Below are 17199 nucleotides of genomic sequence, written 5' to 3'. Positions count from 1 at the left end.
AAACTCTTCGTAAGTGCAGTGAAATACCTGGTGTGGACCTTCGTAGTGTGTCGCTGCTCCAATCAGTTCTGACATCATGGAAAAAGTCAACAAAGGACATTAAGCAAAATGCACTAAGCCGACAAGTTGCGACAAGAAACCTAGCTGCACAGACAGAAATCCGACGTGAGTCCTGAATCCTGCCCTCTGCCTGGTGCCAGTGTGCCTGCCTGCAGGGGCCTGGGCAGAGAGCCGCCCTAGATGGGAAGCACAGAGCAAAAACAGGAGGGCTTCTTGTGAGAAGTGGCTTCGTCCAAGAATGCCAAGGTTGATCACTAGGAGCAAATGCTATTTCAAATGGTGTGTGTGTGTTGGGGGGCGGGGTTGTCTGGCAGCTAGGATGCCCGTGGCTCCTCTCTGAGCAGGGCGAGAGCTCCAGCTCCTGCCTTGAGCATCACTGAGAGGCAGGGGTGAGGACGCCAGGGCTAACTTAGGGCTCTGCAACCAGTCAGTCACTGGCTTCCGGCTTCATCCTGGTCCAGCCTCAAACACTGCTGTGGGCGTTTGGGGAGTGAAGCACAAGATGTGTGATCTCCATATCTAATATGAAAGAGAGAGAGGAGACAGAAAATCTAACACTTCACTAAGGTAGATTTCCATACAAATGAACCCCGTGGGTGAACTTTCTTTGCGTGTGAACTTTGTCTTTGTGGATTGGGGGGACAGGAGCCTGTCACTCCCCGAGCTTACCCTGAATTCAGTGTTGTTTGTTGTTGTTGAGCAAAGTTATTTCTGCTGAAGTTGCTGCTAACATTGGCATTGTCCTGTGCTGTGAGAAACCAGTCCTGCCCCGCTGGCCACTGTCTCTGCGCTGAGTTCCGTGTCAGCCCACCCAGCTCCTCCTTATGCTGGGAACGAGGATGCTGAGTGCACCAAGGAGTGGTAGGGTGCTGCCTGTGCTTCTGTGCGGGGCCAGGCTGCCGTGTCCGAGGGTCCCTGCCAGATCCAGCCTCCGTCAGAGCAGGATGACCTCAGCCGGAGCCCTGCATGCTGCCCCACACTCCGTCACATCCAGGAGTCAGCCCCCTTACTGACTGTCATCTGGATTCGGGACACAGCTGCAAAGAGTTCATGGCACATTCACGCTATGAAAAAAGCTATGCCAGTAATTCAAAATCTTCTGTGCCAAAATAAAGTTAACTTGCAATTCCATTTTCCACAACTTTCCTAAAGTCTTCATGTACAGTGTTAACCAGCATCGTCACTGACAACACGCATGTTCCCCTGACAACTTAGAGCACGATTCCATCTAAATCTCTTTCATTACAATCCCAGGGAGTAGGAATTATCAGCCACCTTTTACACATAAGGTTTGGGACAAACTCAATTGAAACAAAATGGTTTTTATCCGGAAGTCAAGCTTTAGTAACCACGAGATACTGTCCGTCTGCCTGTCTGTCCAACAAACATTGCTTTTGTCTGGGGTCTAGCAGGAAGCTGATGATAAAGTGTCGATAGATTGGTCTCAGGCACTTTTGTCATGCTCAGTTCAACAAAGTGATGTCACTTCCTGCTTTGTCAGCTTGACTCTGCCATGGGCTAAGTCAGCTGAACCTCAACAGGCATCTTTCTCTACTGACTGTATTTGTCCCTTGGTGGGCTGAGCACCCCCAGGAGTGCACACCTAGGCGGTAAATGCTCTTTCTGGATCACAGTGGGTGACCCACACAGGAAGTGTTCTTGTCTCAATTGGCCTGTTATACTTGACCATTTCTTTGGACTCAGTAACACTTAAATGTGCTCTTGGGAAAAATAATAAGTTATCAAACTGACATACAAGAAAATTCTGTAATATTCCAGCAGCCTTGCCTACATGTCTGGCCTCATGGTTCATTTACCTGTTCAATGTGTGCTGCGTCCCATTATTTCCCAGGCCTCATCAAAGACACCTGAGAGCCGGCAGCCAACAAAAGGCTGTGATGGCAGAAAGCCTGAAGTCTGTTTGGGAACGTCCAGCAGTAAACAAATGAACATACCATGCACGTGGTGCTAAGTGCTGTGAAAAGCCCAGACAGGACATCCCGGCATAAGAGGGCCGTGACAAGGACGCGGTGCTCATCAAGTTTCCAGCATGCCACATGCATGGTGACGGGCACAGCCATGTTACAGATCCTGGCTAAGCACCATAATTGGAGCGGCACGTGTTATTTCCAGAGCGAGGGTTTTAAAGGATTGTGTGCGCCATGAGCTCTCTTGTAGCCCTGGTTCAGAAAGTTGAAAAATCACCTGTTGCTGTCCAGTGACGTGGCAGAGAGGCAGCCTGGCTTTCCTCGCAGGTAAATAAAGGAAGTCCCCACTGCCTAACATGAAGTTTCTGTGAGAGCTACAAATGTGTGTGGAGCTGCTCAGATCTGGGGTTGTTCCTGTAATGTGCCTAAGAGTCAGAGGGGCGTGGGCCGCGTGCACCCAAGACAGGGCAGCAAATGGAACTTAGGATAGCCAGCAGGTGGGAACTTAGGGCAGCAGGTGGGATCGGCTCAGTCGCTATAAGGCCTGGAAGGGTATTTTAAGGTAGAGTGGGGAGGAGGGTTACAAAAAGGAAAATTGATTTACAGCCATTACTTTGGGATATTTAGCACTGGGCTTAAACATGTATACATTGGAGCCCGGCGGCATGGCCTAGCAGCTCAAGTCCTTGCCTTGAATGTGCCAGGATCCCATATGGGCGCCGGTTCTAATCCCGGTGGCTCTACCTCCCAACCAGCTCCCTGCTTGTGGCCCGGGAAAGCAGTCAAGGACAGCCCAAAGCTTTGGGATCCTGCACCTGTGTGGGATACCCGGAGGAGGTTCCTGGATCCTGGCTTCAGGTCGGTATAGCATCAGCCATTGCAGCTGCTTGGGGAGTGAATCATCGGACAGAAGATCTTCCTCTCTGTCTCTCCTCCTCTCTGTATATCTGACTTTCCAATAAATAAATAAATCTTTCAAAAAAATGTATACATTGAAAGCCAACAACGTTCTGCAGAAGGTGGCAAATTAGGTCAGCTGGCTTTAGGGAAGCCCCCCCAATGCCAATCTGCTCCTCAATATGCATGGGGAAGGATTTATCCAGAAGACCGAGTACCCACTTCCTAGAGCTGTGATACATAAACTGTAAGCTTGAAATTTTATTAAGGAATATGACAAATCTTCCAGAGGCTCCTAAAAAAATGCCTATTTTTGGAAACACTGTGCATGGATATAAATTTTTTTTTTTTTGCATCAAAATAAACATCTTTGAATTTCATGTCCTGTATTACACCTTTCTAAATATCACGGTCTGGTCCAGGAAATATCCTTACCTTAAATGAGTAACTGAATTCGATTTCTCCTCAGCCCCATTTCATGGTCTAATTACTATTAAGCACTGATATTTATGTAGCAATAAAATGAGATGGTAGGTACTTAATCTAAATTGTCTCAGCTAATCTGATTAAGAGTCCTGCATTGCAGGTACTGCCAATCCTCCTGGAAACATCAGCAAACCTGAAACTTACATATGTTAACTTGCCTGAAGTCTCATGGCTGATCCAGGGAAAAGGGACGTGGACAGCCAAAAGCTCAGGTTAGCAGCTGCTTTGATTCTTGTTGAAGATTCCAGTTCAACAACAGCAGATCACAGCTGCCAAAGCACGATGGAAACTTCCAGTGAAAAGAATCCAATACTTCGCTTCCCAAGCAGCAATGAGCCTCTCTCCCCAGCAGGACCGAGTTCCCATCGTCCATCTCGGCGCTGACCTTGGCACAGCATTGTGGCTCATACGAGATTCAGGGAGTATAGGGGTGCTTACCGTTGAGGGTACTCTACACGAAGCACTGGTCTTTCCCTCGGGGGCTTTGCTCCATCAGAGCCTCGGGCAGGATCTATGGCTTTGTACAGGAGAAGTCACACCTTTGCTCACACATAGCAAAGAACTGGTTTGTCAAATGGAGCCTGCAGCGGACAATCCAAAAAGGAGGGGGGAGGCACGAAGCATCCCAAAGAAAGGGGACATAGGACATGTGTGTTTTGAAAATGAAAACAGGAATAGCCAGCAACCCTGGGCTCCAAAGTTGGGGCTTGGAGTGGTTAAGGCTTGGAAGCAGAAGATACCCTGGGGAGGGAACCAACAAGGAGATCTAAAGACACACGCTATGTCCTTCCTTTGCCTGGGGCTGGTCCTAGACCAAGGGTTTCTTCCAGTTTTCCCAGGGGCCACTCTGGGAAGAATTTCTAAGCAGGCACCTTTCCCACCAGGTTTCTTTCCCTTAGCATTCCTCTTGGACTAGGACCTTGAAGGAAGGGAAGGCCAGGTGCATCTCCCCCTCCATCTCATGTCAGACGCTGCGGACATCACTACTCCCGTGCCCTGATAAGAATCAGAAGCAGACTCACAGCTTTCCCTAGATGAAGCAAGGGTTGGGAGATGCTCGCCGAGCAGCCCTTTCCAGTAACCGCTCAGGCCTGCGGAAGAAAAAGTGTCACCATCGTTTCCGGTGGCAGAATAAGCATCACACGATTGCAGAAACCACTGCTCATATTACACACGGCAAGAGAGAGGGCTTAAGAGTTCAGGTGAACAATCTTACATTGTACAAGCAAGTGGTGCAGATTCCACTGAGCAGCAAGGCTGAAAGCAGACACGTGACTTTTTTCACTCAGGACTTTGCCCTCAGGCGCTAGCGTTTGGCTCCCAGACAGTCCTATGTCAAGGCCTCCTGTATTTTTAGCAACATTGATGTGCACACTTTCCTTACATCAAAATCCCAGAGGCTTACATTTTTTTTAAAAAGGATTTTATTTATTTTTATTAGAAAAGCCGAGATACAGAGAGGGAGAGACAGAGATCTCCCATTCACTGGTTCATTCCTAAATGGCCACAACAGCTGGAGTTGGGCCAAGCCTGAAGCCAGGAACCTCCTCTGAGTCTTCCATGTAGATGCAGGGGCCCAAGGCTTCGTGTCATCCTCTTCTGCAGGAAGGTGGATCAGAAGCAGAGCAGCTGGGACTCGAACCGCTGCCCATGTAGAATGTCAACACCAAGGCAGAGGCTTAGCTTGCTATGCCACCACACTGGTCCCTGATAAGCTTGATTTTCAATTTCAGATCACCATGGTTTCAGAAGTCAGAAAATGCAGGCAACCGGAAACCATCGGGGACATGACCATGACTTTTAGCCCTTGTTTACATTCCTGTGGAACTGTGGTTTTCCTACATTTTTCTAGTTGAATAGTATAGTCATACTATACGGGATTAAGCCTGGATAGAGTGGATTAAAATTTTGTATTAGCAAGAACGGATGCAGAGGGCAGAGAGAGGGAAAGGGGAGGATAGGGCAGTAAGGGAACTGAACTGTCATCTACTTGGAACTATTTGTACCGGATGCCTGCCATCTCTTCCCCTGACATTAATTTAAAAAATTGTAAAAACACCAGCCGAGGTTGGATATTTTCATTCTCACCACTGGGTGGCGACAGACGTCGTCAGGGAGAGCAGATAACCAATGCAAAGCCAGCTTTTCCCCTCCCCCCGATTTCCACGGCATCCTTAAATGTAAAATCAAACACATCTAGAAATACTAGGGAGACGTGAACAAGAGCAAATTTGAAAGTCAAGCAGTTCGGTTTTCCTAGTGTTTTAGCTATCGGGATAAATCCTGAGGATTTCCGTCTCCGGCCCAGGGTTGTAAAAAAAGCAAGTGTCAACCCAAACACACCCAGCTGTGAACTGAATTAGCAGTGGCAGTGAAATCTGAGCTCATGAGATAAGCCACGCGGGCTGCTCAGCTGCGATCAGAAGCCCAAAGCCTCCTTCCGCTCGTGTGGATTTTGCAGGCTGCGGACTTGTGCCTTTGACTCTCACTTCCTCGCCTAGGCGCCACCCACCACCAGGTGGTGCTCTGCACATCTCCGCTTCAACACCAGCCCCTCCGCCACCTGCACAGAAACCCCACAATGCCTTGGCCACAGCTCCACTGCCGCTCAGCCCCGAAAGTACCCGCGGGGAACGGAACCAGAAGATACGTTTATTTTGGAGCCAGAACATTTCGAAATCCATGCGTAGTTCTTCCATAACACGTATTTTTTCAGGAATTTATAAGAGCCCTCTATATGCAGAGAGGTCAAAAAAATTTTTTTACAGCAAAACAAATTAACCCTTTAATTCTTTTAAGTAAACCTTTTTGAAGTATCTTCATAGTTGCCTCCAGTGGGGCTGGCATGACTTAGTGAAATTTATGCAGAGGAAGTATTATGAAGGTTTCCCCCAAACTTCAAAGGAAAATGAAAGGGATGGAACTTGCCTTAGTTCCATAATGTGCAGGCTGTGGGTCGTGTCCTCTAAGCTTCATTACTGAAGCTGAGGATAACTGAGCTGAGGGATACAGGGCATGGACAGGGAAGCAGAAACACGCTCCGAAAACGGTCATTATTTATCTCTGGCCACACCAAAATGTTTGCCGGCTGTGAACTCATAGGCAAGTTCATGGTTGACTTGAATCCATCTTTGGAGACCTATGCCCCACTCAGTACCCAGCTCAAGTTTACAGGCGAGTTGGAGTTTACTGTGTCTTAAGGACTTTGTACAACAATCATTTCAAATCTCCATCCTCACCCTAGAGGTGAAGGGTTGAAACTATCCGCCCCTGGAAACACTGAACGCTAAAGGCCGCCGAGGTTTGCAAAAATTCAATCCAGGGTTGAAGTTCCAAAGCCAGCTTTTTAAAAAGCATAGAATAAGCCACTGTGCTAGGCTTGGTGTCTGCTGCTACAACTGGCAGCCTCATTCCAGAAAAGCTCCTTCTACCACTGGGCAAAGTCATACCAATTTAGCTGCCTTGAATAGTGGAAAACTTGACGTCCTCCCCTCCATATTCATATGGCATGAGATGGCACAAGAGCCAGGCTTCATTCAGAAGCAGTAATGCTTCACCTTGTTCAAACTCAATATGCACAGCAGCTATGAGGGGGCTTCAAAAAGTTCACAAGAAGACTTATCAGGGGCCCGGCATGGTGGCCTAGTGGCTGAAGTCCTCACCTTGAATGCACCAGGATCCCATATGGGCACCAGTTCTAATCCCGGCAGCTCCACTTCCCATCCAGCTCCCTGCTTGTGGCCTGGAAAAGCAGTCGAGGACGGCCCAAAGCCTTGAGACCCTGCACCCGTGTGGGAGACCTGGAGGAGGTTCCTGGCTCCTGGCTTCGGATCGGCACAGCACCGGCCATTGTGGTCGCATGGGGAGTGAACCACACGATGGACGGAAGATCTTCCTCTCTGTCTCTCCTCCTCTCTGTATATCTGTATTTATCTAATGAAAATAAATAAATCTTTAAAAAAAGAAGATGACTTATTATGGGGGAAAATTATACATGGATTTCAGGCTTTTACCCCAAAATAAGCTTCCCTTTTAATTTTATTTCTCCATGGACTTTTAAAGCACCACTCTAAGAAACACCAGGCTGGCTGAAATCTGTACCATGAAATAGAAAAGACGTTCCAAAAAAAAAATCTTTCTAGTGCAATTCATCAACTCAGTTTCATAGAAGCAAATATATATAGAACTAGAGTCTAACTTTTTTTTTTTTTTAGCATGATGGGAAGAAAAGCAAATGGTGTTACATCCTCTGGGTTCTAAATACTTCAGGAGAGAAGCTATACCTGGTGCAATAATGCAATACAACAATAGCAGTGCTAGGCAAATGAGAATTGATTCTATTTGAGAAGACCCCCTACCTGGCAGCCTTCCTCCACATTCCTCTCCCAAGGAAGACACAGCTTTTCCTGCCACGGGGGTGGGGAGGGCGGGTCCTCCATGCTCAGGGGGCTAAAGTTAGGACCTACAGAGACCCCCGGTGAGGGGGCCGTAGCGTCGCATCCCTCCACAAAGAGAGGTGCTGATGCTCCTCTGGCCGGAAGAGATAGCAAACAGCTGAGTCCCCTTCAGTGCCTTTAATTAAAAACCAGGATAAGCCCAAGGCGTGCTCATCAAGGTCATTTGCACGGCAGGTTTGGCCTCCTTAGCTCATCCACTCACATCAGGAATCCCCAGGCTTCGCTGTGGCTTAGTCAAGTGCACATTTGTGCTCCGCTCCATTCTCATTCCGCAGACTCAGCGAGAGGGTGGAGAAGGAACCCGACTTTTTAAGAAGCATTCCAGCTCATTCTTAGGCACCTAAGTTCAGGCAACATTTAGGGAGCCAGCCATTAGCTTAAAGCAGTGTTCCTTGAAGTGGGTCATTGGCTGTGCTCTTGACCATTGCACAAAGAGAATTTTCACATTTTGTATTTTTATAATGCTTTGTCAAATACTAGGAACATTGTGGATGATAGTTTTACAAGCAAATGCTACTGCCAGGAAAGTTTTTAATTGGATCTGCAGTGAGTACCTTCACTTAGTCTTAGGCCGAGGCTTCTAGCAGGGCCAGATTCAGTTCCTTCATGTCGCTCTGCGGTGCAAGAGTCTTCAAGGGGTTTGTAGAAAATAGAGTACAGAGAGATTTGAAATCTAGGGAGTATATATATATATATGGAATACTCCATTAAACTTTGAAGATCTTTTTTGTGCAAGGATTTGAAATCTCTTTGAATTAGGGACTGGATTTGTGACATGGTGGGTGAAGCCACTGCTTCTGATGCCAGATTCCATGTTGGGGTGTTGGTTCCAACTCCAGCTACTTGACTTCCAAGCCGGGATCCTGCCAATGCACCCAGGAACGGAGCAGAAAGCCTAAGTGCTAGGGTCCCCATCACCTAGGTGGAAAACGTGGATGGAGGTCCAGGCTTTAGCTGCGGCCTGACCCAGACTCGGCTGGTAAGTGAACCAGTGGGTGGAAGATATCTTTCTCTGTTACTATGCCTTTCTCTCTCTCTCTCTCTCTCTCTCTCTCTCTCTCTCACACACACACACACACACACACACACACACACACACATACATTAAAGATATCTAATAATCCATTTTCCATGATACTTTTGAAGCACCCTTGCACTACAATGGGCAGATGAATCAAAATTCTTCTATTGAACTCCATGTTGATAGAGTATAGCTTCCAGTGGATTTCATTGCTATTAACAGTGCTATACGAAAAAAAAGGTAGATATTTATTTTTTAAGTTATCTATGTTATCTATTTGAACATCAGGCAGAAAGAAATCTCTGATCCACTGATTTACTCAGCAGATGCACACAACAGCTTCAACTAGGCAAGGTGGAAGACACGGGGATGGCACGGATCCAACCACGAGAGCTCCTACCTGCTACGGGGTATCGGGCCGAACACCGGGACCAGGAGCAGAGCCAGAGCTCCAACCCAGGCATTCCAATATGGGGTGTTGCTGTCGCAAACTGCATCACAGGCATTGTGCTAAACACCTATCCCTACTGATATACATCTTTATAAATACATTTACGTGACCCTGGCACCATGGTCTAGCAGCTAAAGTCCTCGCCTTGAACACGACGTGATCCCATACGGGCACCAGTTCTAATCCCGGCAGCTCCACTTCCCAGCCAGCTTCCTGCTTGTGGCCTGGGAAAGCAGTCGAGGACAGCCCAAAGCCTTGGGACCCTGCACCCGCGTGGGATACCCAGAGGAGGATCTTGGCTCCTGGCTTTCTGACTGGAGCAGCACTGGCCATTGCAGCTGCTTGGGGAGTGAATCATCGGATGGAAGATATTTCTCTCTGTCTCTCCTCCTCTCTATACACATCTATGCAATAAAAATAAATAAACCTTAAATAAATAAATACATTTGCACTATATACGTGTGTGTGTTTCCCATTTGCTGCTGGATTGCTGTGGGATAAACTCCTAGCAGTATTTAAAGGCCATGGCCCTATAAAATTCTAATAGCTATTGTTAGAGTATTCGTCTAAGACGCTGTTTTGGTTGTGAGAGATAGGGGTCACGCAGGTTAAGTGCTCACACCAACATGACATCATTTCGCTTGTTCAGATTCGGAACACAGGAAGAGAGTTCGCTATCACACGGTCCCACTGAGTTTGGGAGGGCTATAGGACGTTCCACACACAGAGACAGCGGACTAGGAGCTAGGAGGAGCGACTTTGTGAAGAGTGACTTGGGCGTCGGTCCAGAAAACCATGGAGACTCGGTGTTGGATGGTCCTTGGGTTTCCTTTCTGTAAGGCCGGCACCCGATGTTGTACCCGACAGCCCTATCCACCAATCCCTTGTGGTCCTGTTTCCCTGGCCCCGCCTACCGCAGCGTCTACCAATCCCCTGAGCTTCCCCTCTCTTCCCCTGGAACCTGCTTGTGGTCCTCTCTCTCCGCGCCCTTCTGCCAGGCGTCCCCTCTCCCTTCTCTCTGTCTCTGCCTCCTCTCTGCCTTTGCCCCCTTCCACGCGCCACCCCTCTCTGCATCCAATAAAAAAAGCTTTAACTTGCACTGCCATCAGTAGGGGACCTCCGCCTCAATGGATCTTAAAATCAGCCCGGGATTTCCCATGTCAAAACAGCGCCCCCATGGCATCCCGCGGGGTCCCTCCCCAGCAAAACAAGAGAGAACCTTGAAACTTTTATGTAAAATGGAGTTAAAGATGTCTATTTTGGTGTAATTAACAGCAGCCTGGAGGAGGTGGGGCCTGCCGAGATGGAGCAGGAGAGACCAGAGGGAACTGCAATGGTGCTAGCCTGCAGGTCCAGGCAGAGCTGAGTTGCCCCAGGGCCCCTACACTTGGCTGCCCGGAAAGGGCCTTTTAGATGTTCTTCAGAGACAGCACAGCTGAGCAGTGCACTTCAGTAGGAGACGGAATTTCAAAGGCCGCCTCCGAGCAGGTGGAGCAGAGGTTATGCAGCCCAGTTTGTCTATGGACTTAAAAGGATTGTGGCTCTCACTTCCATAACTTCTCTGCTTGGCTCCCCTGCTGGGCACCTTGCAGGTATTCCAGTGGCCTGGAACTGGCCAGAAGCCTCTACTCAGTTCCCTCGGCTGGCTCTTCATCAGATTCCAGGCAGCCGTGGCTCCCCGAGGAGGGAACATGGCCCACCTACAAAACGCCTTATCTGTGCTTCTCACGCTTGCTGACTGTTGCTATGGAGCCTGTGCTACAAGTGCTGGCCACTTCTCCAGGGACATCAGGGAGGGGAGAAAATAGAGCTGTGTGCTGGTTCCAGACCAGTGATACCAGTCCGTGCCCAGGGGGCACTCAGGCTGGGCTACTTGGTCCCTGGGGACCTGTTTGTGCTGATCCTAGGGCTCCCCACAGATAGCCAGCCCCCCCACCCCCCAACACTGTCGGCCTGGTGGCAAAACAACGCACTTCCGTTTCAACAGTCTCCTAATACATACGCAATTCCAAGTCAATTTCAATAGTCTCCTAACACGAACGCATTCCCACCACTAAAGCTGCCTTCCAGTCTCTATGGAGAAAGATTGTATCCTTGGAGGAAACACTTCCATGCTGCCAACACCACGGAGCTAGACGCCAGAGCAAGAGAAGAGAGCGCACGCACCCTTGGAACCATTACAGGCCGGTCACTTCTAAAGAAACAGACACATAGAACAGGTCTAAGAAAGGGCGCCTCGACTAAGACTGTGCTATGTGCTGCGTCCAAGTGCCACCTGGCGGTGCTCCCCCAGGAGCTGGGTGCGAGGTCCCCACCTTCAGCCAGGACAGAACTCTCACACAAACAGCAGACACAGCGACTCGTGCTTTCCTGTGCCTCCGATGCCGTTCCCAGTTGCCACGACACAGCCACGGTCCTGTGCAACAGGTGGTTTTTGGAGAATGTCGCCCACACATAAGGCATCTCAAGATCTCAAGTGCAGGTAGCTCAAAGTCAGAACTTCTTAAGGGATTTTAAAACTCGTTCAGCCACTCTTGTCTAGGGACGGGAGGGACTCTAGAATCAACTTTGGTCCCCGCTTTTCTTGAATACCCGGACACAAAAACCTCAACAAGGCGCAAATCTCTCAGTCCTTGAGAAACAGGGTGGAGCTGAGGTTCACCTGGTGCAGTGAAGAAAGAAGCAAGAACTGGGACCTGCTGACTGAACGGTGGGTCAGGCCTGGAAAGTCCACACAAGCCCCCCAAGGCAGCTCTCTCCTGTCACACTGGGCCCAGCCCAGGATCGGGCTTCTCTCTTCTCCTCCCACCCCTTCGACCCTGGGAAGACCCGCCCCAGACAACCCGACGCGATCAGAGAAGTTGGGACTTTACCTTTCTGCTTACTGAAGAAGAGCAGCAGCTGCGCATCGCCAGGACCCAGAGGTCCAGGGCCCTTCGCAGCCCCTGGACTCGGAGATGAGGTCGCCGCCTGCACGGGTGTGCGCTGCGCCGCGTGCCCCTCAGGTGCCACGGCTGCGTCTCGAGTGGGCATCTCCGGGCCGGCTGGCGGGGCATCCGACAGAGACTCGAGGAAGCGGCCCGGCTCGGCCAGGTCCCGCCGGCTGGGTGTGCGCTCCTGGGCCGCAGCGCGAGGCTCCTCGCGGATGGCGTCCAGGGCGCCAGGGCGCACCGGGGGCGAGTCCTGTTCGCGCTTGGGGCTCTCCTCGGAGGCGGAGGACGCGTCGCACGACTCGATGATGAGCTCGCTGTCCAGCTCGGCCTCGCGCTCCTCGCGCAGGATGCTGTACTGGATGGACGGCGAGGCCGGGGATGGTGGCGGAGGGCCCCCCACGTGGCCGAAGCTCGCGTAGCCTGCAGGAAGAGTGTCATCCGCGGCCATCGGGTCCTCGGATACCAACTCAATCTCCGAGTCCCCGGACTCGGCGCTGCTGGCCTCATGGTCCAGGGGGCTAGGGATGGTCGGCAGCCCGGCCCGGGCCTTGGGCTCGGGCCTGTCAGCCACATGGGCCAGCGGCCGGGGACTCTCGGCGGTTTCGTAGGATAATCCCTTGGCCTCCTTGATGGCAGTGATGAGCTCATCTTCCGAGAGACTGCCCTTCCCCGGGGATCCCGCAGCAGATGCTTCTGCCGTCCCACGGAGCACGGGAGACACGAGGCGGGGAGGCACACACACGGACACACAGATGGACAGGGAGTGGAGAAAGAAAACACAAGTCCATTAAGGGGATGTTTTCTAGTTGCTGCAGAAACACATGCCGTATTAACACAAGGATAGTCTGCTGACGGCGCGCAATGCCAGAGCCAAGGGCCACCTGAACACCTTGGTCCAGGGGATCGGAGTTTTTACACACCTCTCCGAATTTAGCTATTTATCTAAGAGAGAATCCAGCAATTTCTTAGCAACAGAACCTGCGTTGGCCTTTCTGTTCAATCTGGCTATGATTCTAGATGATATCCTCTTGGTTTCCGATGTCTCAGAGCATCTGATTGGACATGACTCTCTGGTTGGATCCACCAGTAGCCACAAGGCTCAGTCGCCCCTTATCGCCTGCCTGGGCAGCAGGCGGTCCCTTTCTAATGACTAAGATGGAGCCTTTGGAGTCTTGGGTACCACGATTCTTAAGAGTTTGCAATGGGAATAGCACATAAGCTTTTCTTCTTCCTTCCTTCCTCCTTCCTTCCTCCCTCCCTCCCTTCCTTCCTTCCTTCCTTCCTCCCTTGCCTCCTTCTTCCCTGCCTCTTTCCCCCACCAGCTTCCACTAGAAGGGCTGTGCAGTGGCCAGAATTCACCATCCCATAAGGCTTCCAAGGTGGCAGACCTGTCGCCAGCTCCGGCCCCCTCTCTACCCCACTGGTGAGGAATAAAGCCGGAGAGTTGCCCCAGCTCCCTGGCCCAATGCCCGCCTGGCCTGATGTTTGTCCAGATGACCCTTACTGCACTTGCCCTCACAGGCAGGAGACCAGCTGTCGCTATGGCAACACGGGAGCAGCCAGGGATTCCCAAGCCATCCAGCAGGGCCTCTTTTCAAAGTGGTATCTGGTTCCTTTGGGAGCAAGAACTGGTGGTCTTCGAAGCTGCTGGGATACAGGGAGGTGAGAGGGACTCATCTATTGCTTGAGGATGGTGGGAAAACCGGTAATGGTTTAGCTTTTCTAATTCTGCAGAAAACAAATCTGATTTTTATTCTTTTCCTACACCATCACTCATTCATTTATTATTTAGAATCTACTGTGTGTTAAGCCCCCTCCATAGGCATTCAGGACATACTAGTGAATGACACATAAAAAAAAAATCCCTGCTGATATTCTTGTATAAGGGAAGCACAATGCACAAACAACTTATATAATAATACATAAGACATGTTTGAGCACTGTGTCTTGAGTCAAGCATCTTCCTCTTTCTCGAACACGCATCGCTTAGACTGTTTATTTGATGTACTTGCAAAGAAATGTTGCCAACTGGGCAACCCAAAGTCTTTACATCAGATCTATCTCTGTCTTCTCTAAAAATTATTCCAGAATCTCAGGGAGTCAGATCTAATGAAAACAACCAAGTCCCTAATCGTGAATGGGATGAACCCTGCATCTCATCTTTGTCCACTGTGATGTTTAGATGAGCTAAGTGCAACATACATGGACCACGTACACTTGGTCATTCTGCCTTCCTGAAGGTTGGCGGCAGTTCTTCTGGGCTGACCATCAGACAACCCGAGGATTTGTAAAAACACGGCAGGCTATCTAGAGTTTGTGTCTTGAGAACAGAAGGCATCTTCATGCCATAGAATAACAGAGGACTTTCAGTGTGCAAGGATGCTTGAGAACAGAAGGCGTCTCCATGCCACAGAATAACGGAGGACTTTCAGTGTGCAAGGATACTTTGAGATATGGCTACGCCCCTGCCTCAGGCTGTATGCTGGGACCACTCACGCATCAAAGCACTTGGAACCTGAATCTCCTTATTTGTCACCACTACCCATAGCTCCTCCAACCTCTTGGGTGAATTCCACGGTGCCTCCTATTTGACGATTCTACACCTCCAGAGACTCCGCCCCTTCCCCTTCACCTGGTTACTGTCTCCTTTTCCTTGGAGAGTCCCCTTAGGTCTCAATTCCCTGGAGAGCCACTTTAGACTCTAAGGGTCTTCAGGAACCTTTCCCAAGACACGATCACATTGGATTGGGGCTCTTTTATTGGTCATTTGTCCCACAGGAAAGCAGGAACTGGCACATGTCCAGTGTCTCATAATGTACCTAACCAGAAGAAAATGCATAGAAAGTGTCTGTTGAGTGAATGAGTTAGTTTGAAAACCAAGAATTTAGTGCAGTGGCTTTTTAAGATCCTTGAAGCTTTCTAATTGAGTCTGAGGTAGTGTCAGCATCTTTAGGGAAACTGCTCGCCGGAGAGCCATTCCTACACTGTACCGATCCTGCAGCTTCGAGCAATGGCCTTTTCCTTTTGGGCTCTGGATCCATTTCTGAGTTTAAGGAAGTTCTTTGCCCTGAGATACTGGCCAGAGCCTTTTGGGAACAGTGACTGGCAGCCACCAGGCTTTTACCTAATTGCTGTCCCAATGCCTCATGGGTATTCAAGAGAAAGGATGATAAAAGAATAGAGACAACGATGAATGAGGTCAGAAGAAACAGGGTCTGGGGGGCCCTGAGGAGACAGTGGGAAACCCAGGCACACGAGTCCCCCTTCATGTTTTACAGACTGTGTCCCAGTGTGGTTTCACATCCTGGTTTAAGTCAGTGTAAGAGGATGTTCAAGACAAAAAAAAAAAAAAGATCACAGTCTAGAAAATTCTAAATACTCGAAAACTTTTGAATTTTTAAAAAGACTATCTAAATTTAACTCAATGCATGGAGGATCTTAGCAAAATTTAAGGAAAACACACATTGTGATTAACTTACGCAGGGATTTCAACATGGTTTCCACCAAAATAAACCCGTGTTAATCCTACTTGTCTCTGAAGCTGCACCGCACATCTAGCTATGAAAACAAAACTGTGGGGAGAACTTCAACTAGAAGACAAGAATGGCAGTGCTGAGAGTGAAGGGGGAGGGGAGCAGCACCTGTGTGTCCTGGGATGGAGACATGGCAGAGGCAGGGTGAGCTAACGAGGCAGCAGGCAAGCCCTCCCTCTGCTCTGAACCCCACGGACGACGAAATGACCATACTGTTCCCATCCTCAGCGTCCCCCTCCACTCAAGAGAGAAACACTTCATAACAAAATCTGATGGGACCTAATGGGAAATCGATTGCTGTTGATCGAATCGGTGAATGTGAATCCCCATTCTCCAGCAGGTGTCCTAGAGTTCCCCTGGATTGGGTTTGCGCAGTGCCTGTACCTGTTCCGGAAGATGGGGGCGTGACAGACCCGGGGCTGTCATCCTCAGGCTCCGAGACGGTGACGGTGGGCACCGTGTCAGGACTCGGCTTCAGACACACGTCTTGTTTCTCAGGGCCCTTCTCTGGCGGGGTGGCCTCCACTTCCGTGAGCATGATCTTGACCGGGGCGCTGAGCAGAGCCGCGTGGTGCTGCTCCTCCGAGAGGTCATCGACATAAGGTGCAAACGTGGACTCCTCAAATAAGTGGTCCTTGAGGATCTTGCCCTGCACGGGAGCTGGTGTGTCAGGTTCACGGGCTCCTTCAGGGCTGGCTGAGATGTCAAGGTCCTTCTCCTTAAGGCCCAAGTCTTTCTCGTGCAGCTCCAGCTGCGGTTGCTCCCGACCCTTCGGCTCCTCGGGCCTAGTTATGTCAATGTACTTGTAGGCCTCTGCTTTCATCTGGTCCAAGGGGTCTGCTAAGATCTTGTTCACCTCGGTGGACTCTGCCGGGGTCATCTCTATGCCGGAATCGGAACTGAGCAGGCCCCGAGGTTCCATCCCAGGCACAGCGGGAGCAGCCAAGTCCTCTGGGCTCTTAGCAGTGGTGCTGTGGCCGCTGTCCTTCTGGAGAATTCCAGTGAAGTATGTGGACTCCTCCCGCGGTGGGTAACAGGGGTCAGATATGAGAGATGTGTAACACGGTCCTTCCCTGTCTTCTGGGGTGGTGGAGCTGGGGTCAGCTGACACACCTGTGAAGCAGAAGAGCACGCAGTCATCAGTGGGCCTCTGGCCTCCATTCTCCTTACTGCCCCAACCACTGCCCACCCTGCCCAGGGGACAGCCCCCTCATTTCCCCTGCTGGGCTCAGGCCAATCACTGCCCTGTCTCCTCCCTAAGGGGGCTCCAGGATCAGAGGTGCATGGAGGCTTGCCAGGGCCTCTCTGCTGTCACTCGCTGGGGATGCAGCCAAGTGGGCTAGACAATGGTTTCAATCTCTCCTGCTTCAAGATACAGCCGGTGATCCAACACAGTATTATTAAAAAGACAGCCTCTTTTCTGGCCGCAGTTC

The 17199-nt window shown here is 50.2% G+C and overlaps 1 protein-coding gene across 3 annotated transcripts in view; it reads right to left on the bottom strand.

Moving 5' to 3' along the window:
• RTN1 (reticulon 1) overlaps positions 1–17199 on the bottom strand; it is a 161997-nt gene that overhangs the window by 59465 nt on the left and 85333 nt on the right. For 2 of the 3 annotated variants that reach the window (XM_040975652.1, XM_040975651.1), the window contains exons 4-5: positions 16151–16860; positions 12174–12926 (exon numbers count right to left, since the gene is read on the bottom strand). The exons of the other annotated variant lie outside the window; for it this stretch is intronic. In XM_040975652.1, the coding sequence (XP_040831586.1) occupies positions 12174–12926; positions 16151–16860 (1463 nt within the window). The remainder of the gene's footprint in view (positions 1–12173; positions 12927–16150; positions 16861–17199) is intronic. 3 annotated transcript variants of the gene reach the window in all.

Source organism: Ochotona curzoniae, unplaced genomic scaffold (assembly GCF_017591425.1).
Source record: "Ochotona curzoniae isolate NIBS_2020 unplaced genomic scaffold, NIBS_Ocur_1.0 contig_2688, whole genome shotgun sequence".
Classification (NCBI taxonomy): domain Eukaryota; kingdom Metazoa; phylum Chordata; class Mammalia; order Lagomorpha; family Ochotonidae; genus Ochotona; species Ochotona curzoniae.
This window is presented reverse-complemented; position numbering and strand designations above follow the sequence as displayed.